The sequence below is a fragment of the Oreochromis aureus genome, linkage group 20 (assembly GCF_013358895.1).
Source record: "Oreochromis aureus strain Israel breed Guangdong linkage group 20, ZZ_aureus, whole genome shotgun sequence".
Classification (NCBI taxonomy): Eukaryota; Metazoa; Chordata; class Actinopteri; order Cichliformes; family Cichlidae; genus Oreochromis; species Oreochromis aureus.
The window spans coordinates 28,539,331-28,566,276 of record NC_052961.1 but is presented as its reverse complement, the minus strand read 5'-3'; the positions used below and the strand labels follow the sequence as shown (position 1 = coordinate 28,566,276).

General features: G+C 44.1%; 1 protein-coding gene across 2 annotated transcripts in view; it reads left to right on the top strand.

Annotated features, from left to right (window-relative positions):
* The window catches only part of agrn (agrin), a 252,900-nt gene that overhangs the window by 74,932 nt on the left and 151,022 nt on the right, over positions 1-26,946 (top strand). The window contains exons 1-2 of one of the 2 annotated variants that reach the window (XM_039604629.1): positions 16,740-18,634; positions 23,358-23,390. In XM_039604629.1, coding sequence (XP_039460563.1) covers positions 18,469-18,634; positions 23,358-23,390 — 199 coding nt within the window. In that variant the 5' untranslated portion in view covers positions 16,740-18,468. Of the gene's footprint in view, positions 1-16,739; positions 18,635-23,357; positions 23,391-26,946 lie in introns of those variants that run through there. The other variant, XM_039604628.1, reaches the window with a different exon arrangement.

The window sequence follows — 26,946 nt, the reverse complement described above, 5'->3', positions numbered from 1 at the left end:
AGAGCTCATCCAGCTGCGCCTCACTTCCTGGGCTTCATCCAAAGTTTGGAGCCAGCAGCCCAGGCACACATGCAAGCAGGCAGGCTGTCTTACCCCAGCAAGAAGAGCTCCCCTTGGGGCTATCGCACCAGAAATCCCTCCCTCCCAATCTTAACCACGGACAACCTGAGGAGCCTGACACCCGCTCTCAGACCTGCCAGCGCAGAGTGCACCATAGTACCAATGTAGATACACATATCAACCTACACACAGCACTCTCCTGTGAAGACAGCAGGGTCTTGGGGGTTACATTGCTCAATTTCTCTCTTTCTTTTCCCACTCTGGTTCTTCCTCTATCTTGGCAGAAGCTGCTCGCACCTCTCCCACCAGCCATTACCCTCTCGCTGTCTCTCTCCTCGCTGTCATTCCAGCTCCCCTGTGTTTTCTTCCCTCTCTCTCTCACTCTCTGTTCATTCACCCTTTTCAAGCTCTTAACTTCTAATCCTTCTATTTTACTTACTGCACCTGGATCGTTTTGCTACATCCCTCTCCTGTTCCGTTCTCCCATCTTTTCTACCTTTTACCATCTTCATACCTAACACATCTTCCACCCCTGTTCAAGCAGTCGGACTGTTCCTCCACTCTGGTCTGCTCTAACTCCCCCGGTCTCTCCCTCTCTCTTCGTCGACCACTCTGCTCTTTAAACTCTGCACTAATTTGCCTCCTCCTCCTCCTCTGAGCTTGGCCCTGGCTCCAGCTCCTTTTCCCCTGAGATGTGACTGCCTGCAGAGAGTGTAAGAGCGCGAGTGTGAGATAATATGTGTGTGCGTCTATGAGCAGAAGTTTGATTGTGTGCTTCTGCTTCTGTGCGATAGAAAGTGCGCATAGTTGAGTTCACCCTTTGTGTGCGGGTGGGTGTGTGTTTGAGAAAGTTTGATTTCAGTCAGTTGGAGTTCATTTCTGTGTGTGTGTGTGTGCGCTGTACCCTCAACCTCCCTTTTCCCTTTGTAGCAAACCAGATTGCATTAGCAGTACGTGGGTGCCATGGGATCTTGATAAAAGTAAGCCACAGGTTTAACCGCCCCTCCTGCCTCACACACACACACACACACACACACATACACACATGCATACACACATTCTGCCCCACTGGTTCCCTCAGGGCAACTCACCAGCTAGCAAATCATTTATCACACAGTAATGGCTCTGATGATCTCCCTCCCTCCCTCCCTCCCTTTCTCTGTCTCTCTCTCCGTCTCCCCATCTCTCCACTTAAGGGGTTTGCCCTAGATTCTCAATCACAGGACCGCTACACATCCCGATCAGACACATGTATGTACATTCTCAAGGTGTTAACACATGTTGAAAGAATTCCCAAATATAAATACACCTCTCTAATCATCCAGAGTCATATAGTCGTACTTTCACGCAAGCACCATTTGGACTGCTTTCTTATTAGTAGGAGATCAATCTGTGAACCAGTTGCAGAGTCTGCTGATATATCCTCTGGGGAGGGTATTTCAGGCCAAGATTTCCTGGGGTGTGTTCCTGCAGGCTGCTTCAGTTTGTTCACCATGAGATGAGGATGGCTCATCAAGAGCTTTTTCATTCCAGAAAAAAAGCTGTTGAAACCAAACACTAAGTCAGTCGCTGCTTTAAAAGAATAGACAGTAGTGATCCTCATCAGCACCATGATGTCATCCACCGGCTTTGGACTCTGGGATGTTAATGTTTTGATTGACACTCTTAGTGGCTCCACTGTGTAGTTGTTTACACATTTGCCAAACACGAGAAAGATTCCCAGTTCAATCCTTGGAAAAGTACAGATCCCTTTGGGGTTGTGTCAGGAAGAGCATGTGGAGGAAAACTCTGCTAAATCAAACACGTGGAGCTATCTGTGATGGTGACTCACTGTGAATAAGAGAGCAAGTGAAAGTAGCTTTTTTATCATCTCTCATTCTTAGGAGCTTAGGTCATCAGTGGATAAAAGCTCCAAAAAAAAGAAGAAGAAGAAGAAGAGCTTTCTGAATCTGTTAGAACTACGACAGCATATTTGCATGCTAATGATGTAAAATGTAATGCATGCCTTATAATGTTTGTGAAACGTATAAACACATTAAGTTGTGCTTATAGAGAGGGTTATATGTGTGTGACTGTTTCTTGGCTTAGTCCTATGACTTTCTGGAGTCTCGGCTGGTTGCCTAGCAACCTCACAATGATGACAAGACTTCTTATGTACTGTACAGACACGAGAGTTTCTTCTAATCTTACTCTTGGAAATAGGGTGAATGAGCACCAACGCGAGTTTTTGCCAATTTCTCTGCTTTATGTTGTTGAAAGCTGAGAACATTAATGGATTCGAGACCGCTGGTCAGACAAAGCAAAACAGTTTAAAAATGTCACCTTAGGCTCTGGAAAATTATATTAATTTGTGCTTTACTACATGGGAATTAATTGATTAATCAAAATTAAAAAATAATAATAAAAGGAATCAACAAATTAGTAGATAATAAAACTAATTAATTCTCAGCTTCTGCCTATTGAAATGCAAATTTTTAATCATTCACATTAACAAAACAATTTCACAATTTCCTAAATCTATTTTGCTGCTCTTCTGTTGTGATAACAAAAGGCCTTTTTCATTTTCTGGTGTAAATGCTCAGTGTTGGGGACACGCGCGAGAATTTGATTGATTCTCCTGCTTTGCGTGGTAAAAATAGAACCTCTGTGTGGTTAGCATTAAACAGTAACAGTCACCAAGGCTGAAGAAGGAGAGAAAAGAGCACAACTGAAGCGAGACAATCTGAAAAAAAAGAGCTTCACTGCTAGCTTAAAAGAAATGGCAGCAATCTTCAAAAGTGAATGACTAAAGAAAGAAAAAGAAACTGAAAGATTACTGCTGGAGCGAGTGTCGCACAAACAGCAGTGAGCAGCGAGTGCTCAGGCTGGACTCGCCAGTGTTGGATCCTTATTTTCTCGCTCATCCCTTTGGTAGGCCCTTCTTATAAAACTTCACAGACTGGCCTGATCCGTAAACATGAAGTGTTGCATAAAGGACCTTAATCCTCAAAAATTCAAGCACGGCTTCATTTTTCTGACATTTTGGGGCTATCGGTGTGTAATAATTGCATGGTATGTAGCAGTTTGAGCTTCTCAGATGTTTTTTTTTTGTTCCTCTCTTTCTGTGTTGTATATCTGATGCGAGATGAGCCCTGACAAGCAGAGCTACTCTTTTTTAGCTCTTTAAATTTTCACACTAAGAAATTGGGCCTATATTTCATTCTTACTGGATTTGGAGAAATGTTGCATTTAACTTGATGAAACCAGCCTTGATGTGATCTGCACAGCTGCACACTTGCACTTGGTTTAATGATCCAGCGATGCCTGTTGTAAGAAATGACGCCATAGATCGGATGACAGCTTGTCAGGTGACCTCTTCGGCGTGTGTGGTTCATTTGTTGCTATGGAGAAGGGGAACATATGATCCGACCTCAGGTCCCCGGGGAGTCGCTAGGTCCTGCAGGGGCTCGTAAGGGTCAGATGGCAAAGATGTGGATTGGATCAACAGGGAGGGGAGGTGTAGGGGGCTGGGAGGGGTGTTGTTGCTGGAAACATGAGAGTCGGACTGGGACTTGGGGCGGAGGGGACGAAGAAAAAGAAAGAAACTGGATATTGGAAATGTCCCCCTGCTTTGGATGCAGGTGGTGTTGTGGTCCTGGCCCAGGCTATGCCAGTGTAGAAATTGCCAGTATGTTATCATTCAGGAAATGTAGTGGCATGTGGAGAAATGAAAGGGAGAGGTAAAACTGACAGAATGCAAATGGCTTGCAGGTGTTGGAATGGAAATGAAATGAATGGCAGATGAGGTGTTTCTGCTTGCCTTATAGAAATACAGTGACAGAAGTGACCCAAATTGTCTGAAGGACTGCTTCAAATTGCTGCGAGTGAAGCCTTGCCTCGTTTCGTCTCCGTCTTCTTCTTCTTCTTTCTCTTCACTGTATTTGAGTGTCTCTTTTTTCCCTTCCCTCCTTCGCTGCCAATCTTTTTTTCTCCATTTATCCCTCCTTGCTTCTCCCTCGTCATTGGAATGGTTTCTGAAATGAAATCTCACAAATCACCATTTTTCAGACCGCGGCAATGTGTTTTCTGCATATGAGATGTTACCGTAGCAACAGGGCAATAATTCATCCCCCTGCTGTCTCGTACAGATTGCGTTGCATTAATTTGGCATGACATGTGAGACCTGGGATATCATTTATGCTCTCTGTACCTGTGCTAGTAGACTGATGCAACTGTAAGTTGGTCTGCAGATGGATTTCACTTGTTTTGTTGTTGTTGTTGTTTTTTCTTTTTGATGGTGGACAGTGGAGAGGGGTCTCAGAGAGTCCTGGTGACTGACAGTGTGTCATGTGCGAATTCTCCCTGTAATACGGATACGTTTCCTTCAAATCCCTTTCTGGAAGCTTAATCCACATTCACATTAGTCTTCTCATAGAGAAGAGTTCTCTTCTGAGAGGCGCTTCGCTCTGACCCTGTGTCCAGACCTTGTTGTTTACCTCGCAGATTAATATGCACCTCAGGATGCCGCTGGTGCAGCCGACTTCTAAATGTCTCTTTTGGTCCATCGGCATGATTTTCGCTGTCGTTGTTCCTCTTCATTTACCTCATTTATCAGTTTGTTACCCAGATGAATAATGGATGAGGAGGCTTGTTGCCTCGGCGACATGCCAAGCTCATCATTGTCACGCGTTCACTCACAAAAATCATGTCCACTATCCTCCTTTGCCTGCAAGTGACTCCTCCTCCGCCACTTCTGGGTGATACACGGGTTGACGTATCAGCACGCAGTGTTTCTGCTGTGATTGAGTCTTGGCAGCCGTGCACTTCAAGACATTGAAGTGGGAGGTCCATTAGGAAATGACACATAGAAATCTATATGAGTATATGAATGGATTGGCCCTCTGCTGTGAGACTGCGCCATCTTGCCATCACCCATTCCATTCTTCGAATGAGTATGTGGTTATCCTCATTCAAGGGCGCGTGTAAGCCTTGCACTATAGTGGTGTGCTTTGGACAAAAGATGAAGAAACATTAGATATGAGTCACACTCTCAAAGACAAATCACATGTTTTTTACAGGGCTTCTGGCCTCCAGCAATACAGAGCTTTGGACTGTGTCAAAATATACTGGAGGAATGTGAGGATGTGTGATCACCAAAGCTAAACCTTAACTTTTTGTAGATTTTCAGATTGCTCAGGAAATAAAAGTTGAAACATGAGAAGAGCCAAACCAGTACTGGATGTTTGAGCCTTAGTTAGATATAAGGACTCCATATATTTATTGTATGTACACTGACATGACTCTACAGAAAAGAGGGAAAATGATGGGGTTGTTGCTTTCAAACTTTCCGACATTGTGTTTTACAGACTGGATTTCAGCTTAGTGGAGCTGTCTCAGGTGGTAATCACTAATGAATATTTAAAATTTCGTCTCTCGGGGTGTTGCTGCTTGCTGATGGGTACAGAAAAAGGTGCCTCATTGTCAGAAAGGTGCACCAGTGGAAGAGCAAAAACGTCCATCATGATGAGGGTTAGGTTTTGCTACGTTTTCACTTGACTTTTTGCTAAGCTGGTTACGATGAAATGAGCCAAAGCGTGATGAGTGACAGGGTTTTCATGCCCGCGGGGTGTGATGGTGTATCTTTTGACATGAAAAAAAGGATTGAATGAACACTCTGAATAAGTGAATCTTCTGGTTTGGCTCTAAAACCTGCCATCTGTAGACTGCTTGACCTCTCTCCCGTCTGCTCAGCTGTAATGCTTCTCTGCATATCTATATTTTCAGGCCCTCTGTCCAAACATTAGAGCCCAGAATACAGACAAACAAGCATACTGCTTGAATTAATGTGAAAGCTTAAAAATTGCTTTGTTCTGTGAGGATTTAGCTTTGAACCTCCACCTTTGTCGACACTACTTACAAGCTAAAATTGAAGCTTATCAGAAGGGAGGATTGAGGTGTTTCTCCTGTGACCCAGCATCAGAACGAATGGTACTTTATTGATCGTTGTGTAGAAATTCTTTTTTCTCCTGTCCCATCGTAGATGGAGGTCAGAGATCAGGCTCTGCAACAGGACAGCACTCAGGAACTGGATACAAATTACAGTCATGCTCAAGGACACTTTGGCAAACAAGATATTTGTTAAAGCAGAAGTTTGGGGCTTCCAGAAAATGGCAGTCTAGACAGGTTGTGTCTCAACACGTGAAGGAGAGGTCACGAAACAGAAGCAAATCCTTCAAACTGGCTCTTTCAGAAATCTCAGTGTGAAATGTCTGTTTTTTCTTGTAGATGCACTTTTAAAACATCCATTGAAGCATCCAGTTTCCACTCTAGTGTTCTTTCTTGTTGCAAATTTTTAGCAGTCCATTTAATTTAACCCTCCAGCACCTTGTGGCATTTGAAGGAAGAAATGTGTCTGTCTGTGAATTTTTCTCTGTCAAGGGTGTGAATGCCAAGACATTGTGCCTATCTTGTATGAGTGCATGTGTGCTTGAGACTCTCAAAGCATAGTAATGTTGGAACTGATGAAGCTAAAGCCTTGTGTTTGACAGACAGCCGGGCTGTAGCAGGACATATTGTGCTCTTGCAGACATCTGAAGAGTCCAGTGATGGTTCTTTATTGGTTGCGCTCTTCTCTCTCCATCCAGTCATGGCCCCCTTTCCTGGTGTAGGTTTGCTTCGAAATGATGCAAAAATCTATGAAAGCACTGACCTTACAGTCCCAGAAACTCTGGATATAATCATTCTGACTGTTCAAGAACAGGAGAACCCGTTTTGCCTTTGCTGCACCGACACAAGTCGGACCGCAGTGGCGACCGTAATGGCTGGCATCCACGTTACCCATTTGCCTAATATTGTGAGACCAAGAGGTGATCCACATCCTTGGGGGTTGTGTCAGGAAGGGTGTCTGCTATGAACACTTGCCAAATCACATGTGTAGTCATCTGCCATGGCAGCCTTTTGTGAATAAGGGAGCAGCTGAAAGAAACCTCTATTAAGGTCTGTACAACAAATTATCAGCATAAAATAGGGCCGTAATGTCCTAACGTTAATTAATTTCTAAGGTTAGAAAGCAGCGAAAATTGCTATCGCAATATCCACAGCTCCAGGTTATGTTTTCAGATACATTGTTAAGTCCATAACATGAAATTAATCACCAAATTAAAGGTTAAGTGGACGAACTGAACTCGCATTACTTAATGTTATACTCATACTTGGGGAAACTGGCTGGAGACTGCGACAGTGAACTTGCAATTTTGTTGCATTTGAAGTGATTACTTTAAAGATGGGGACCGTGTCTGCAGCCATCTTCAAAGCGACTGGTGCATCAAGACAGTGATAAATACGTTTGCTATAATATGGTGATTAACTGTGAGAAATCTGAGAAAATTGTAAGTTTGTTGCTGTGTGTTGCAAATTTGTTGCCCTCAACAGTCCAGTCAGAACCTCATAGATGTTAAACAAATTCAGAAATTCCTCTACGAACAGGTACATGTTGATGCAGGATGGTGAATTTTTGAATATATCATGTAAAATAACAATTAAAAACCACCAACAAATTATGTTTTAATTCCCGGAGGGGGGTTTGAAGAGGTCATATACACTATGTTTTCATCAATTATCCAATTTTTTTTCTTCCTGTAGGGGAAGAGTAATTGATGGACGGATTGATCGCTGAGTTTCTGTGTATGTCCCGGCTGAATGTACAGACTATCCATTCCAAATGGATTAGTCTCATTTCATTATCCCAGGGTTGCTAATACTTAGTGTACCTTATACGCATTTACACCTGGGCTGCATTTGTTTTTCGTCTACCAGAATAAAACCTTCCAAACACAGGATGCATTTTAATACCTGGTGCTAAGCGGGTCATTCATTTTCCTGACCGTGATTGCAGCCAGAAAACAGCTATTTCATCATTGCGGCACCATATTTTCATTAGGCTTCTTCTTCTAGCACACAGCCTCGTGTGACTGCACTCTTATCAAAAGAAACTAGAATTATTTACCAGGAAGGGGGGAAAAAAGAAAGTGGACTAGCACAGAAGCTGTCTTGTTTGAGAGAATAAGTTGAGCACATGCTGTCTGATTAGGCATATAAATAATTTATAGTCGTTCATTTATGGACTGCGTCTCAACAAGAGGGTATTGCTCGCCAATTAACATTCCCTCTCTGCCCTCTCTCTGAGAAGATTCTCCTCGACGAGCAGCCAGCCGCCAGTGACGAGCTGAGAGGAGAGAAAACGAAAGGAAAAAAAAAAAGAGGAGGAAGGGAGTGAGTTCATAAGTATATATGCAAATGAAAAGGTCCCGCTGTATAATAGCTTGTCACTGTCAGCTCGGATGCCAGAAAGCCAATCAGGTAGATCTGCTTGTTTACAATATGTATATGTCACCGAGATGTATGGCGAAATGTCGCGCTATATATAAACAGAGGTGAAGGCAACGGTAATTATTTGCTCATAAAAGGCAGGATTATTGATGTAGAACACGAGGGATTCACAGCACAGAAGAACATAAGGCCTTTGATGGAGCTGAAATCTAAAATAGAATATTCCTACTTCAAGTCAATGTGCATAATGTTCTGCTTCAGACGTGCTGCTCATTAACCGAAACCTTTTTTATTTGCAAGAAATCCTGAAGTAGCTTTCACTTTCTGTGGGCAGAAACATATCCCTGTGGCCTTAGCATGCAAGCTTTTGAAACTGCACTTTCTTGAATTTTGGACTTTTTAACATCACCGCGAACCTTCTCAGCGGAGATAATAAAGTCTCCCACATACTTCTCCATGCATTATTTCGCTACCTCCTGTATGTTGCCTCACCTCTGCAGATGGCTGGGTGTCTGTGCATTTTCAATCTGTGCCAGTACAATACTTGAGAGTCGTTAGAGACGTGCATGCATGCATTTATGTGTCTGTGTGAAAGCGAATTTCAGAGGCGGCTACATTGTAAAATCGATGCAAATTAGCACCGTGCGGGCTAAAGCGAAGGCGTGTTTGTGCACGTTGGAAACCTTTGAAGAGTGTATTCAGATCCAGAAATATCCAATCAGACACTAAGTAAACAACTCTTAAGAATCTGAAGCTTTTCACACAATGCTTCAAAAGATCTGTTATGTCTATACTGACCGCACTGTCTAACTGTCCTCTGTCTACACCAGTGCAAAGTACTACTGGATATAAGCCATGTTGAAAGGACAGCTCTCAGCTCATAATGACTTATCATCACGAGTCTCCCGCTACTTTCTGCGCCTGACCAGGCCGGTGTGACTTGGCTGGTTCCCCATGACAGATGGCTGACTTGGCCTGAGACTGACATCTGTATCATCCTTTAGCTGCATCAGCCTTGCCTTTCCTGTGTAAAGGCTGTCAGAGCCAGCCTCTCCTTCTCTGATTCCCTGCTCCTAGCCATCCAGTGCTGCTGCCACAATTGGCTCCATATGCCAGCCACATGGAGAAGTGTCACTCTCCGCTAACTCTGCTTGCAGCAGCCAAGAGCTCCCAGGTTGTGATCTCTCTCTCTCTTTTGCTCTCTCTCTGTCTCTCGCCCTCTCCTCTTCCCACATTTTTTTTTTATGTCACTCGTCTTTTTTTGCCATGTAATTCTCTCTCATTATGTCCCTGTCTGTGCCCGTCCATTGGAATAATTTCCTACATGGCCATTAAGGGAAAAATGTTGGTGCTGGAGACCTGAGTAAACAGGGCAAGGCACTGAAGCGGGGAGGATATTACATCCTGTAATCATTGTTGTTGTGGGTGTTGATGTGCACAAGGGGCTGGCTAGAAAATCAGAGCTGGCTAATAACAACTTACTTCTACGTGAATGAGTTCCTCTTTATTTAGAGGACTGTTGGAAAAGAAAGGAGAGGGTCAGCGAGCAGTAGCCTTGAGAACATCAACATTCAGGAGAGAATCGGCGTCTTCTTGCTCCAGATGATCCCTGAGGCGGAAATTTTCATTCTCATCGTATGAACTAGGGAACTCAGTGTCCAGCTGTGGACAGGTCCTGGTTAGGGCCCCAGGCTAAGAGCTGCCTCAGCGTAGGCTGAAAAGCAGGTCATGGCAGCGTGGGATGGAGTGGGAGGAAGAGGCTAATGTGCCCAGAAGTGTTGAGTGTGGACAGGTGGATCATTTTGGCTGGCGACTCCTCTGTGGTTGGCTCAACAGCCTTAGCTGGAAGAACAGCTTGTGGACTAAAAAACGTGAACAGATCACAGGCTTACGATCGAGAAATGGCTCAAAGGAACATAAACGCTAGATTTTAAGACGACCCGAGTGCTGTGATCAGTGGATTTGTGAAAATTAGCTGTGGGTTGTTTTCGCTTCAATCAGCGTCATAGTGTATCCAAGTTGACACCGAACGCAGGCCGATGTGTCACACTGTGACTCACAGTGTGTGGAGCCCACCCAGTGTGGGAATGCTCTCATTCACGCTTACATCAGTGCCGGACAGTAGTACCATCATCCACTGACTCAGAAATAGAGCTGTCATAAAAACAGAATTTTCACTTTGACACAGCAGCAAATTCATTATCTGAAAAATTTTCAACGCGACTAAAAAATTGTTTACTCATGGAGTGATGTCAAACCGCATTTGTAACAGATTTCGCACAAGCTATTAGAGTCGACAGACGGGAGTCAGATCACATACATGTCTGTTTTAGTCATCTTGTTAAATGGAGGATGATAAATGTCAATAAAATCCAGAAGAAGTGTGATTAAAAATGATGAGCAGAAGCCTCAGAAAGCTTGAAAATAATTATACACTTAAGTCTGTGAAGGCTCTCAGTCATCCAGGTCATGGTAGCCTTAAAAGCTTAAAAAGAACAGAACTGGACTTCTTCAGGTTTATGGAGACGTTTCACCAGCTGCCCTTTTTTGTTCTAGCTATTAAGACTATACAATTAAACATTCAACCCAGTGACACCCCACTATGAAAATAATTTAACACTATGCTGGCCAAGAACACGCAAACAAGTACAACCTTTTCTAGTAGAAACTTTAAATTTAGCTGTTACCGACAAACTTTCAATTTCAATTCAGTTCAATTCAATTTTATTTATACGGTGCCAAATCCCAAAAACTGTCGCCTCAAGGCGCTTTATATTGTAAGGTAGACCCTACAATAATACATACAGAGAAAAACCCAACAATCATATGACCGCCTATGAGCAAGCACTTTGGTGACAGTGGGAAGGAAAAACTCCCTTTTAACAGGAAGAAACCTCCGGCAGAACCAGGCTCAGGGAGGGGCGGCCATCTGCTGCGACCGGTGAAAGAAGGAAGACAGGATAAAAGACATGCTGTGGAAGAGAGCCAGAGATGAATAACAAGTATGATTGAGTGCAGAGAGGTCTATAAACACAAACGTCCAGAATCCTTTATCATACTCCTATTAGCACCGATCCTGGAGGTAAAATATGAAGCCATTGCAGTGCCCAGTGTCAAAATGTGACATCAGCAGACTGCATGCGACCGATTGGCTAGTGACAGGGCCTCACTCACGAAAATCCAAGCCGCCATTTTTGTAACCTGGCAACGAGGGAAATGACTCCACAGAAAAACAGCACTGTGGTCTCAGACAGAAAGCCAGTGGAGTAGAGGTATACCGTCGCCTCGACAGCCTCCATTGTTATGTTGTGTTTGTGTCGCTTAAAAATGACGTCACGGGACTTTCAGGCGCATTAGTATAACGACCAAAATACACATTAGGTGGTACTCCATTATAATGGAAAGTGACCTAAACCAAATGGAGTCAGGCCATGTCAGGCAGAAACTAGTGGAAAAGGGCTATAAGTCTGTCTAATTTTGAAAATTTGTGTGTTATCTAACACTAATTTGCAGCTATCTGTGCCTGTGCACACATACAGCAGTTGTACAGTGTATTTATGCATTGTGCTAACCAAGTTTCCTTGTTAATAACTTTGCACTCTCTTTTTCAAATGTGTTGACATTTGGATTAAAAAAAGGAATAATTTTTTTCAAAAAAGCACAGGGTAGCTAAACTAGAGGCTTTCCAGTTGGGACTTGACAAACCACTGGGTGATGTTCCAGAGCCTACATGCATCTTTTATATACAGTCTCTAATTAGTGCTTCTTTTTCCCTTTACTGTGAATCACGTACTACATGATAATACATTTAATGCATTCATTGGAAGTAGTGTTGAGTTTAGGTTGCCATCATCACACTGGTGACTTAACCATCTTGTTTTCATCTCCCATCATCATCTGTCCTTTTACCTCCAACTCTTTTTCTTGATCCCCTGTTTAGCGGAGGTTAATGCCATTAGCTGTGCACAGCTGCGAGGGGCCCTGGCCTCCTCATTGCTGAATGAGCACCGCTCAGCTTGGAGGCTTGATGACAGGGAAATCTGCGATACTGTTGGGCGGTGCAGTGAAGTCTGACTTATGATGATTGGAGTTAATACCGTAGCAAGACAATCGGCCCACCTGCTAGCATCCCTCCGCTGTCGCCCACTGGGTAAGGAAACTGGGCTCCCGTCCATCAGCCCGACCGCGCGGCTCGATGCACATGAAGAATTCGACACTGCCCTTTAATGTCCACCTAATAACCTAAGCAACATTTGTGGCTTTGAACACATAGTTTATAGCCGAATTAGATGCATTTATGTGAAGTGCCACTCCAGTGATTTAATGCAGCGCTGAAGGAGCACATAAATACAGTACGTAATGGGAAATGGCTGTCAATAACTCCTGATTGAGCTCTGCGATGCCATTGGCTGAAATAACTCCCCATTACTGCAGATTCTAATTGTCCATAAACACATATGCACCAAAGCATAATGAAACACAAAATGACAAATAATGCAGTAAATTATCCTCGAAATGAGACACACACAAATAGTTGAGTGGGCCAGTGGACGCAGCCAATTTAAAAAAAAATCCTTTCTAATTTTTAACAGACTTTCTTTTCATCAACATCATTAACATGCTTATTTACAATGGACAGCAGGAAAGGATGATCTCTGATGCCATTAGTGAATGCAGCAGCTTCACTTTTGATAGCTCCTGCTTTGAAAAACGGTCAGAATCTCACTCTAATGGGATGTTGATGTATTCATCAACAGAGATGGGTTTTTTTCTTTTTCTTTCTACACAGCCTACCATACAAAACTGTTGCTGATGTGTTTAGTGTTAGAAATTTACACAAAGTTTTCCCCAAACACATCATTTGATGAAAGATTCAGCTGAAGACCTCATACGTATTTCATGATCCGGGATAGTTGTGTGTGAGTGAGCTCTGGAAACTATTTTCACCCGAGTCAGGCAGAGAGCAGGAAAAATAAGCCTCTAATGCCATCAAAATAGTTTAAATGACTTTGTTTTTTGCATTCACTTTGGAGTCAATTCATTTCTAACAAAACTGCATTTTCTGGCTCGACTCGGTGCTTAGTCACCTGTACCGCCTTTGACAAATTGCTTTCTGTAAGCCTGTGCAATAGCAGAAATGTCGGCGATGCAGATTTGATGTTCGGTCCTTTAATTCTTCACATGACGGCTGCGTTTTGTTCTGCTTCAGAAAAAGCGTGGTATGTCAGTCGCTTCTTTACCTGCCCCTAACAAATTACATACAGTTAGAGTTTATGAGATGCGATCAGAAAGGGAGAGATGCATAAAAATCTAAATCCTTGCTTGAAGGCGGCACCTCAGGTGAGGAGGGAGACAAGAGATGCTGGAGGACACGCACCTAGCATTGTAGCCTGATGCTCTCATGTTTGTATGGCCCATTTGATCCATTCCCTGAGCTTTGTGATCATCCTTTAGAGAATTGGTTGGTTAAACACACTAACACCTCCCACTTCTTCTTTCAAAGCACTTAGCCCATAGTGATAGTTTAACCTAGTGGTACTCAAAGTTTTTCAGGCCAACTGCACTTCAGAAACCGAAAAAGTTCTTTCCTTACGCCTCTGCTATTATCAATTATTAACCGTTATTAAAAATAAAAAATAAGAGCATCACGAGATGCCATCGTGTCTATTTTTCACCTGGGTTTCCACACTGCATCTGCAGCGGCTCGTCGCCCCACAGTTTGGGAACGTCTGCAGAGGTGCAAAAGTATTACCATTTATGTTGTGAGCCGTAACCCTGTGGCTGTGCGGCTTCAGTGTAGCGTGTATGAGAAACAAAGATGCAAAAAAGACGAGAAATTTAGCCTTTTTCACTTTGATGCTTGTAAGTAAATCTCAGAAGAAATAGTCTCTTTTCTTGTCTCTCTTCAATTGAGATTTCTTTTTGGCCTTTGTGGGAAAAATTGTCATTCTGAGAGAGCCACAACTATTTTCACTTAGATCAATTACATGAGCACCGACCAGCAAGAAGACCGGGATGTGCGCTGAGCTGCTCAGGCCCACGTGCAAAAACCCAGTAAGCACACACACACACACACACACACACACACACACACACACACACACACACACACACACACACACACACACCTTGATGTAAGCGTAACTGTCAATCAGTTATTGAACATGACAAATCTCTCACCCTCTGCATAAAGATAATTCACACACATGTGCATATCCGCACAGATATCAACTTTTACTTCTGCCAGACCATTAAGCAAGAGAGCAGCTCCTTCGGCTCCTTAATGGAAATTGCCATTTCAAAGCCTTCAGAGAGAGATGTTAACCTTGTGCGATACTTGTGGCATTAAAAATGGATCAAAGCAGCTGAGCTTTGATGTCAATGGAAGATTTTATTTGGGTCGTGGCATTAGAGCAAGGCGCTAGGCTGACTTCTTAGTGCCCTCTGCTGGGAGAATTTGGCATTTTACTCATGATCAAAAGTCTTGTGATGTTGTCAGGTTCCCATGCTTGTATTGTAAGAGTTTTTTTAAGCACTTGCTGAAATTCCCAAGTCTCCTACGATAAAGACAAAGTTATAAATGAAGGTGTAAAGCGAGACAAAAGATTGTCAGAAAATGAGAAAGCAGCTGTTGCCTCTTTCTTTTCGCTCAGTCCATCAATCAGGTTTTGTAATGCTATATGAGAGCTGATATGGACTCGCTGGGGTATCGTGTCTGGAAATAGACTGAGACATGGTGGGGTGCTTCTAGGTGGGTGGCGTTGCTTGTTGATGATGGATTCAGGAGAGGGTGAGGTTGGTGGGGGGTTGAACTTTTGACCCTCAGCAGGCAATTTTTAAAAAATCCAGCTCCCCTCGTATTAGAGCCTCCCCTCAAAAAGCTTGGCTTAAACCTGAGAAAGAGCAAACTGGCCAAAAATATAAACCGACTTTGCGGGGGAAGCAAGATCACCAACCCCATGCGCGCGATGTCTGTGTGTGTCTGAGTTGTGTAAGTATGTAGACTAAAAACAGACAGAGGCAGAAAGACAGAAGGAGCTTTTTTGCTATATGTATGTGTTAGTTTCTGTCAGACAGAAGAGGGAATTGTGCGGATGCACATGCACCATCAGTGTGTATATGCCTGTGCACCCTTGTGTAAAGCGGTGAGGTGGTGGCGGTGGGGGGTGGAGCGAACGGCAAAGATGGAGATGGAGACACAGATAGAGAGAGTGAAAAAACCCCATAAATAATTGATGATAGACACCGCCTTGCATCTGCCGCCTGCTGCTGTTGAGTTACTTCAAAGTAGATATTGATACAGGGTCTTGCTAAAACACAGGATAACCACCCATCCAGTCTGAACTCATTATAGCATTTTAAAAAAACACAGTTGTACGTTGCACTTTAAAAGAGCAAAAATGACCTTCTGTGAAATAGAATAGCCTCAGATCATATTCATTTCTTACTTTCTTTTTAAAGAAACCTTTTCCTTGTTATCATGAAAGTCAGGGGAAAAAAGATCCAAGTGGGAATCTTAATTAATTGCATATAGTTAGTGTTAAATCGATGTGGAGTTTTTTCCTGGGCTTATATCTGCACTAGTTGTGCATATTGGTGACAAGTGGGTTAGGCTGTTTGGAGAGTGTTAATACATGATTGACTTTAATGTGTTTAAGTTTTGCTCCCTCCTCCCTCCCCGGGCCTATTTTCTCTCAGTTTGCCTCATTAAATCTTTGTGGAAATTCTCCAGCTCTTGTGGAAGAGACTTTCTTTTGATTACGCTATAAACAAATGGAGGAGTTGGTTGACATCTCCCAAGACTGTGGCCCTCTTTTGTTTTGCTGCTACACTGTTGCTGCCCCCCCACCTCACTCCCCCGCTTTGACAGGACTGGAGTACTACTCCCCGAAGCTTTTATTCTTGCTCATTTTCTTTTCCTTCAACCAACTAGGAGCCCTCCTCCCTTCTTGCCTTTGTTAAAGACAGCCCCTCATCTACTCCCCCCCCCACGTCTATCTCTCCCTCTCTCTCTCTTTCTCACACCGTCTCTCTCGCTCACTTATTATGTGCTCATCCGTTCCGCTGACTGAGGGCTGAGAGAGGCGTGCTCAGGAGGACACTGTTTGGAAAACCAGCGACATGTCGCTGCAGTTTCCTCCACAAGAAAAAAAAAAAAGCAAAGGTGGACAGAAGTGTCAGGAGCTGCTTTTCCCGTGGCCAACACTCCTCCTCCCTCCCGTGTACTTCCCTCTCGCGCTGTCTGTCTGCTGACTTCTCTCATTGACTCTCTCCTGCGTGCCTCAGTTGGCTGACTGAGTGCACTGACACCGGGACCACTACCTGCTGCCTGGGGATTAAGCGCGCTATGAATACCCGGAGCCTAATTTGTTGTTTTGGCTGCCAGTGAATGTTGGATACGCACGCAGGAGAAGCTGGAGCCACAGCCTTCTGGCCAGGACTCTCGGAGCGCCTCTGGACTGAGATATCCCAGTGAAAAAAGGGACTGGATGCTTGGGCAAGCGTATAAAAGAGAGGCAGCAAACACGAGAATGAGAGACAATGCTGGACAAGTTATTTTTCTAAAAGGTAAAACAGCAGAAGCCAAATCAGCCTAATTCTTACAAGGGTCAGTGAGAGATTTATCCTCTCATTATTTGACTGGAATTTCTCTCACGGGCTTCTGACACAAGGAAATAATGCCCAGCAAATCCCCGCCTCAAGCGCCTCGCTTCATTCCCAACCACACAGAGGTTTTTCTCCTTTTCTCTCTATGAGGTTTTTCATTCATAGCGTCGCTGGATTTTCTGTAGCTGCTTAGGAAGCAAACAGCTGTGGACTGACAGGTTGAGCAGGCGATCGCGATCGCTCGCCTCTCTAACTTTTTCCCCTCCTCTCAGCCACTTCTTTTGACCTGTTTTTGGCCCCAGCTCTCCAGGTTTAAAGGTGGGGGCAGCTGCTCTCCCCCCTCCATGCGACTCGATTGGAATAAAAGGGTATTGAACCAGCGAGGAGCGGCAGTCACGCAGGACAAGCGGGGGAGAGAAAACACAGACCATCTCCATATGGTTGAGTGAGAGGCAGCCAGCTGCCTTCTAACCATCCTCCAAATCACGCGGCGGAAGATGCAAGGTGCTCCGGTGATGATGTCAGATTTGGATGGGTTTGGTGTGCGGCGGACCGCACCATAACCAGGCAAACAAGCTGTCCTGTGGATACAAAAAAAAGTTGTGGGAAGTTTGAAGAGCGGTGGGGCTGATCATCGCTGATGAGAGCACTTATGCTCCGATATTCCAGCATGCAACAGCCACATGGAAACTTAATGAGATCTGCAGCCATCACCTCTTAGGGAAATACTTGTGACGATGTTTCCGTTGAGCGCCAGGCGTCGGCATTCTTTGTAAAGGCGTTTGACAAGAGAAGAAGAAGAAGAGGGGAGCGCTCCTCCTTTGCTGATTATCAATCAGGGTCACAGCAAAGAAAAGATTCCTTCTGTGGATTTATCGTCTGTCTGCTCTGGAAGTTTTTCCCCTTTGGATATCTGACAATCCAAACGCACAGATTCCTGGTTTAGGTTGTACACCCCACAAGCGCACTAAACGCACATATTCAGCTACATTAATCACCACCCACTTAAATTCACACACATGTTTGCTCTGTAAGTATAAATCACTCGAGAACACACACAAGCATACTTCCACATTAGAATCCCATTAGTTTGTTTTTTGTTCCAGCGGGCACAGGGGAATGGAGGTCGTGTGGACGGGTGGGGGGCTGTAGGAGTCCAACGTCCCCGTCCCTTCAGCCTGTCCTCTTCCCCAAATGGATGTTATTACCTCTAAAAATGTGCTGCTTGGAAACCGCTGAAAGCTTCCTGCTGCAATTCTCTGACAGAAACGGTCACCGGGTCTCTGCCACGGTGCACAGCTGGAACCACAGCTGAAATAGCCACCATCTATTTTTTTTGTTGTTTTTTGCATTAAATTTCAGTTTATCTTCACCACCTGTCACCCCTAACCCACCGCCATCATTTTTTCCAACGGGTCTTTGGGCACCCCTCGCCGAGCTCCTCGTCCCGTCGTCTCCTCTACGCTGGAGGGGCGCGGGTCATTGGAGTGGAGCATGAGCGGGTGCCACTATCCCTCACCGCCGCCGCAAGAGCGGGACCGCAGGTACCAGCACAAAGTGTCGCTGGTGGTGCGCTACTTCATGATCCCCTGCAACATCTGTCTGATCCTGCTGGCCACGTCGACGCTGGGCTTTGCCGTGCTCCTCTTCCTCAATAATTGTACGTTTGTTAATCTGAAGCACACAACTCAACTGTCTGCACTGTACGCCTTTCCATTGTAATGTACGGGTCACTGTTTGGCAGCAGACTGCTTTGCTACAGAATAGAGCTCGGAAGGAATGATTTACTTATTTATTTTTATTATTATTCCACATACTACCTCATTTTTGCATTAAACGTCCTTGTTGGAGGAAATGCCCCCTTCAAAACCACCTTTAACTCTCATGACAGCCTTATCTGCACTTGAAGTAGGGACATCAAGACAGCTAAAGTCACAGCCCTCCCGCTGACCCCCCTTTGCTTGATTCGGTATCTGCCGGCTTCTAAGACTGCTGCTATCTCCCCTCCAAAGCCTTGGCATTTACTTTGAACTGCGCAATGAAGTATTAAATGGTGATTAAATGTCTTTGGTGGATTTTTTTTTTTTTAAAGTATCTTTTGGCCCAGAAAACTCTGACCGCTCCCGTCATCTCCTCACAATGTAAAATTCTCTTCTCTTAATCCACTGAAATAAAAGCAGCTCATTAAAAGCCCAAAGCATACAATTTGTAGGGCCTTAGTTGGTGGTGGCAGTTTGGATGGTGGGCATTGTGTGAAAAGCGAGTTAACTGTGGGTTTCCAATAATAGTGCCATGCAGTAATGAGTTTATCTACAAAAAATCACCTTGTTTTCCTCCCCTCCATACAATAATTTGAAGAATAGGAACAGATTGCCAGATTTCTCGTCCCCTCCTCTCTCAGGGTTTCATCTCAGATAAAAGACCTCACAAGAATCAGAGCATCTGATGCCACTTGACACTTTTTGATGCTCAATTCTCGAGACACATTTCAAATATTGCCTAGAAAATATTGATCTGATGCTCAGCCCAGCCCATGACAGATAGGGGCTGATTATCAGATCCAATAGTAGCAGGCGCCTGCAGTTACCTTCGCGACATGACCGAAATAGACGTTCACCTGCCACCTTTTTTTTTTTTTTTTTTTTTGCACCACTGGTAACACTTGGGCAGGTTTTCCCCGCTTCAGTTTGTTAACGCGGACTTATTCATTCTGCTCGCTCTCTCAGAGACTTGCACATTTCTATTTGCGAGTGCCCCGCCTGCTTAAACCGTGCTAAAGGTGAAATTTATTCAACTTTTCAAAGTGGGCCAATATTTATGCATGACTTGCTCCTCATAATCACCTGCAAATTATAATAAGTAAGCAAACGCGTTCAAGAAGTGCAACTGTAATAGTAATTTTAATACCGCCAAATGCGATTTAAAGTGGTATTTGAGAAACATTTTGAGGAGAAAGGATTTTTTAATTCTCTCTGGCCTACGGTTGTGATTCCACCTGTTTCTGCTGGATTTCTCTCCTCTCTGTTATCAGGCTGGCGAATGTTCTCACGTATACAAGGCAAAGACCTCGGTCGAGGATGCTCCTCCTCGCATTTGTCAAAGATTGTCTTCCTGTCATCTTTGCCGCTTGGTCCTCCTCTAACTCACGGGTGTCAGTTACCGGAATGGGGATAGTTCATTTCTAACCTCGTCGTGTTCCCAAATCAATTTAAGCCCGACAGATTCTATTAGATTTAATACAAACTCAGTTAAAGCAAGCCAATCTTCACCTCTCAGATGACCGAGTGAAAAGAAATGTGCACTGGAGAAATTGATGAGCTGAAAGAGTCTCTATTATGCTGCCGAGAGCCCTCGCCATGTGGCCACAAGGACAGCTGGATGGGATTGTGATAGTGCTGGTAGTAGTGACGTGTGTGTGTGTGTGTGTGTATGTGTGTGTGTGATTGGAGGAAGGGTGTTAGAGGAGTCATGTAACCTCAGATTCGCAATTTCTGTTGTCGCCATATGGGGTTAAGCATGTTCGCACATACGCACACTGTTTGTTGCCCCCGCCCCTCCCAAATGCTTTTTTTCCCCCCCTGCCAATGCGGACACACACTCGCTTCATCATTCGGTATGACTATACATCAGCCAAAGCAAAGGGGAAGGTGACACACATGCAAAGATGTAGACACACACCTCTTCTGCACATGGCTAAATGTCACAGTCAGACACGTATTGATTTGCTGAAGATATAGGGTGAATGATGGCCGTGTTGTGACATTCACACAGGCACGGGAACTCACGCAGGCTTTGCGAGGCGCGAAGGGAGATGAAGATGGCTGATATGTTTATGGAGAGACCTTATCTTGTGCGTTCGCTATGGAAATGTGAAGAAATCGTTTAGCTTTCCCCCAGCATCTCGGCTGGCTTTGTGCTACACCTTCTCTGTCGTGCCTTCTCTTATTCTCCGTGTGCGGTAATGCGCCTTTATTGGTGTGTGTTTGTTTCTTCTCGTTTAGACGTGCTCACAAATGCAAGACAGGAAGCAGGAGTCTGCGTCTGTGCACCTTTACGGCTCTTAGCACAACTTCTTCTGTATCATCCTCGTGCCAATTTCTGCTCCCCCCGTTTCATGTGTTTTCTTGAAATCCCCTCAGATAGAAATCAGCTACTGTCATGACTGACTAGGAAACAGCTTCACCAGACACTTCATTATTCACCTCTAGCACCAACCTCGCCTTTCCTCTTCCCTCTCCTCATTTTTTCTCTCGCTCGCTCGCACACATACACACACACACTTTCGCATTCTCCCCTGAAGCCCCGGCTGTTGACAAGCAATTTTAAGTGAGGCTAAATTTAAAACTCAGCTGTGTCTCGGGATGCCGACGTGGATCGCAGAAGTCCTGAGAAAAGGCTTCGGCGCATCGGTTGACGTGGGCCCTGGAAAAATGTGTTAGCAGGGTAATTGATGTGATGTGTTTTATCTTCCTCATTATCCTTCACAGTGCAGAGGCATTGGAGACATGGCTGGGTGGTTGCACAGCCGTGTGTGTTGCTGTGTTTGTTCAGCGCAGGCAGCTCTGACAACTCACTGGGGCTTTGCTTAGTGAGTCAGACAGTTGAGTTGACTGCTGGAGTGCAGATGGTGGTTCGATTGGGTCGTGCTTGGACCTCCAGTACTTGGCCATTCTTTGACCAGTGTATCATAATGCTCTTCGAGGAAAACACTAAGTTTTTTAAGGCTACAGATCGCTACTAATGCTAGTACTGGTGGTAATGACCTGTAGTGTTTCTGGTGCGGAGACTGTATTCGGGCTCTCCGCTTAGCTAAATACATCTTTTGTTGACACATTCTGGACATTTTTTACTTTTATCCTTTCATAAGTCTGAAAATAAGACGGCATTCGTGGTGAATTTACTAATGAACAATCTCCCTCTATCATATTTTGGAAGTTGACTTGCGACAGACTAACTAGCTCCACTCCTTCCTGTCTGACCATCCACGATGTCTCTAGTTTAGTGGTTGTAGTGATGAAATCTGGGTACACACCACCCAGAACCTGCGGCAGGTGGAGAACAGAACAGCTGCTGTCCAAGACGGTGGATTTGAATGTGCTCCACAGGATGAGGGTCTCAATGAATAGGCAGCTGATTGTGCTACTTTACTTATTATTATTATATTTAATAATTGTTTTAAGAAAGAGCATGTCTGCCTCCTTCTCTACACATGTGCACGCGTAGCTCAGGACTGATCCTGTGTTATTTTGAATTGACATATTATAACACTGCCAGACGTGTGTTTACTTCACTTGTACCATATGTGTGTGCTGCCTGCATACTTGATTGTCCTCCGTTCGCCACTTAAATGATCAGATGTTTAATCAGTTAGTCAATCCGCAGAAAATTAATCTACCCCAGCATGAATGGGCCATTGTTTTGCAAGCAAACTTTTTTTTCCCTGGTTATAGCCTCTAAAATCAGGAAATTGGCTGTTTAACATTGGAAATTACACATTTTGGGCTTGCAGACTGAACATCTCCTAAGGCTTTGGGAAATTGCTTTTTTCACTCTTTTTTATTTTGGTTCCTAAACAAATTGATCATGTAATTGAAAAATAATCATGAGATTAAGCAACAATATAATAATAATTGTTAGTTTTAGCCATGTTTCAGTTTTTAACAATAGCCCCTGTTTTTCCTGTCAAGTAATGTGGAACCAACCGCCATCAATCTTCATTATATATAAGGGTTTGTAATCAGTGCAAACGGCCTGGTCAAGTTTGCCCTCATTTGCAAAGGATTCAGGTTACCTGAGGGTTTTTTTCCCCCTGTGAGTGATTTTCCACACTCAGTCATTTGACACCGCAGGTCTTGTTTTATAGTTCCCATGAAACGACGAGGCTTATGTCATGGTCTGCTGGGTTTTGACCAGGACAACGGTATGATGTCATTTGATGAATTAAGGGAAAACATTCTGATTTATTATGCATATAGCTGCATGAGGGCTGGTGGGGGTCCGAGGTATACTATGACATCAGTATTCTGTAATTTCACATCTTGTCTCATACTTTTGAATCCGAAACAATAACAGATGTCTGTCTTCTCAATTCTCATGTGCTCTAATATCAAAAGTCATGGAGCGGGGTTTGGGATCAGATAGACCATAGATGTAATGAATGACAATGATGATAGCGCTATCGCTGAAATGTACTTGTGTCGATTAGCTCAGCTGGATTCCTGTAGGACCCAGTCATTGCATTAGAATGTGTTAGATGAAAAAGCCAAGCCCTGTCTCTTCTTTTTTTTGTAGCAACTCAATTACTTGGCCTTTACTCCTGGGAAGTCACTGAATCTCCCCAAAACTAAAAACCTATTTCTCTCTTTCTCTTTTATCTTTTTCAGACAACCCACTTCACTTCGCACCGACTGTTGATGGTAAGTCCTCAGTGGTTTCTCGCCGCTCGCCTTCGTTGACCGCTGGGTTTCTGGGGGGTGCCTGCGAATAATGACCGCAGACAGCAGATCCCTGCCTTTGAAGTGGGCAGCCGTCTGTGCCGCTTTGCCAGTTTTGGCTGCCCCGCTTTTTGTCTCTGCACTGTTGGTATGGCAGGCACGTGGCCAGGCCTGCTCTGTGCTTTGATGTAAGGAGGATCTTTTGATGACTTGATTTGATCTGCTCTGCATGGCCACTTGGGCTGACGTTCAATACCTGTTACCAAAGCGCCATTCACATCTTTCTGATAAAGTCTAATAGGATGTACCCCTCCCTTTGCCGTGAGTAACGGAAGCTCTGTGCCGCACCATTTCCTCACCTTGTTATCCATATGTTCTCATCCAGCACATCTCTGGAATGAGTACAATATTTTTCAGTTGTTCCTCGTGCAGTAACGAAGCCATTAATTAAAAAAGCAACAATTTAGTTCCAAAACAGTAGATCTCGGCACGCTTTAATTGGAGAAAAACAGCTGGTTTTCGAGCTTCTATCATGAATATTTATCAGAGGCAGCACAGTGAGATCGTGTTTGATAGACTTTGATGTTTTTTGGGGGGGGGGTTGCTACACTGACAGATAGCCAGGGATGGACTCCTACTACTTCTGAAGGTGTTGTATCATCCCGCTTGTGTGCAGGCTACAAAGCCGGAGGTTTTTGAAGAGAGAAAACACGAAGAGAAAATGTTTCTAATGATCCCAAGGCTGGCTGATGCCGGGGACAAAAGGCCACAGTATGGGTTTGCTGAATCTGTTTCTGATAATTGCTCAATCACTCGCCCCATAGGCCGGCTTGTTTGGAAAAGCAGTTTTTGAAAGATGTCAGCTTAAAAAAAAAATGCGTCAAATAAGAGGTGGTTTGTGATGAATGTAATTGTGAACAGCCTATTGTAGGGACAATAGGGTGCTCACTGTCAGTCCAAAATGGTTTCAACAAATAATTGTGCTTGATTGAAGCATTTCTCAACTCTGCCTCACCTCAGCACCTGAGGAGTACATGCGCTGTATAGTTTTCTTTTTTTTTATTCATCTTTTGTGCATCATCACAAAACACTGGAGATTCAATTGCAGTCGGCACAGCTTACAGCAGCTATTTGTTTTTGTTTTAATGACAGACGAAATTGACTTGACAAATGATTATATCTTACAGAGAGGACTCTATTTGTCTGCTTTTCAAGCAAATATTGCCATAAAATTTGGCTCTCCGCTGGGAAAATGAGAAATAGTATGCAGGCGCCGAAACAGCCCATTTCTGTCCTCCATTGAATTTTCCCGTACAAAAGAAATAACGCCCTCCTTATCGATCGGGCCACTCATTTCCCATGTATTAAAGTTTTTGCTGTCTGAAGGGCACAGTTTGTTTCTGCACTAGTCAACCGTTTAAAAGCTGCTGCTAGCCCTTAATTACATTTCCAATAGTTCTGTAGGCTTTCCATCAGCAGCCTATGCTGTTTTAATATGCCAAGCAAAACAAAAAGCAAAGTCTCCAATCAGCAGGGTAAGCCTGCCCTGTGGGACCCAGTTTCTCTGGGTCATTTAACGCTGAAGAGATTAGCGAGACAATTAGAGTTGGCCCAAATACAGCAGTAGGCCACTTTTTGGAGACGTATGGTTTTAGTAGCAGTGGAGGGGTGATTTAGAAGATGCTGCAAACCAGCAGAGGGCTAATATAGCTCTGCCATTAGTCAAATCGGCAAAAGGAACAAAGCTTGTTCTACTGAACTTGTCCTCGATGCCAAGGACGCTCACTCCGCCGCTCTCTCCAGTACTTAATTACAGGAAATCACAGAAAAGATACCAAGGAGCCTGCATTTTTAAACAGCCTAGTTTGTCTCTGAAAAGCCGTTTATGGGACGACCTTATTAGCGAGAGGAGATTCTGCAGAAAGTAAAGGAATTTGTTCTGCAAATTAGAGCGAGAGAATCTTGGGAGCTTACTGGGGGGAAAAAAATGCGGGTTCGGCACAACATAAGCAAAGCTCTTACGTGATATTTATGGCGTGCGCCACCCGCAAATAGCTGATGAGTCCTCCCCAATGAATGGCCTATAATCACCAGTCAAAAAAAGTGACAAAAGTCACAAAGCAGCCTTTAATTAGGCTCTTTCTTTGAAAGCTCAAAGCAGCAGTTGCTCGGCTCTGGCCATACTCATTATTGCCTGTCGTCTCCTGATAATAAGACAGTTGTTGCGTGTTTGGCCAAAGCTAAAAAGCTCATAGAATTTGCAGCTTGAGGGATTAATACTGGACTTTGGAAATTGGGGTTGAATGAGAGAAATTCTTGACGAATGAGGCTCTTGCCTCCCAGCTGTTAGCAACCACATGCAGAGAAAACACAGAAAATGCTCATCTGCTTGTTAAGGACATGCAAAGGAGACACTGGTGATATTATATGTAGTCTCTGTTAAGACTTATGAAGGGTTTTTTTTTAAGTTATGCCACTTGAACAAAATAGACTGTGTGTCAGAATGAAAAAAACTATGGAAGTGTTTCCCTGGAGATGTACCCTTCGTTTCCTCCTATTACAAGCTTAGGTAGCTGAACAAGGACCAAACAAGATTCAAAATAGGCCAGACCATCACCATAAAGGAGGTGTAATGGGAGAGGCGAGCCGCAGACAGTTCAGAGGTCTCCTGTGACTGCAGCCGTGTTCAGCACCGCCTGCCTGGAAAGAGCCCGTTCGCTGTGAATCTTCCATTTCGCATTTGTCACTGACAGCTCTCTCCAGAGGATGCTCCTCACTGACAGTCAAAATAAACTCCTGGGCTGAAACGTGATTTGATCTAAGACGGTGGGACGCTTGTTAAAAAAAAAGTGCCGGCGGGCTCACTTAGACTTTGAGAACACTACCCAGAACTGACACAACTGCTTTTCGGCTCCGCGAGAACAGTACAGTAACCAAGGGCTCCACACCCATTACCCCCTCAGACACACACACACACACACACACACACACACACACACACACACACACACACACGACCCTCCTGTAATTTATTCTGGGAGCCTTTCCCTGTGTTCTTGACAGTAAGCCTGACTCAGAGAGAGGCAGAATTAATTATGACTCCTCGGCCTATCTTAATTAAATCTTTTCACATCACAGATTTTACACAACAGAGGCAAAGTATCTACCTCATCTTTTAGCCAGGGCGGGGCTGCCGGCTGAGAAAGTCTCACATCAAGATATCAAAGGTACACTGTAAAGTTGCCTCTCTAGGATTATAATTTAACAGAAGAGTTGTCATGTCCGGCTTTTAACAGGGCGCAGCTTGTTAGCTCGCTGTTGTTGAGGCTGCTGGGGAAAGCAAGCAGCCTTGACTTTATCTGCGGAAAGTTTGTTGCCCTTTAAAAGTACACAGACATCTCAAACTGCACAGCTGAACTCTGTAGCCTCGCTTCGGCCCACCCCGCTTCATGTCAGTAGGACTCAATAGATGCTTATGTGAGCAACGAGCAAGCAGAATATCTTTTTTGATAAACACAAGTGAAAGACATCAGAATTA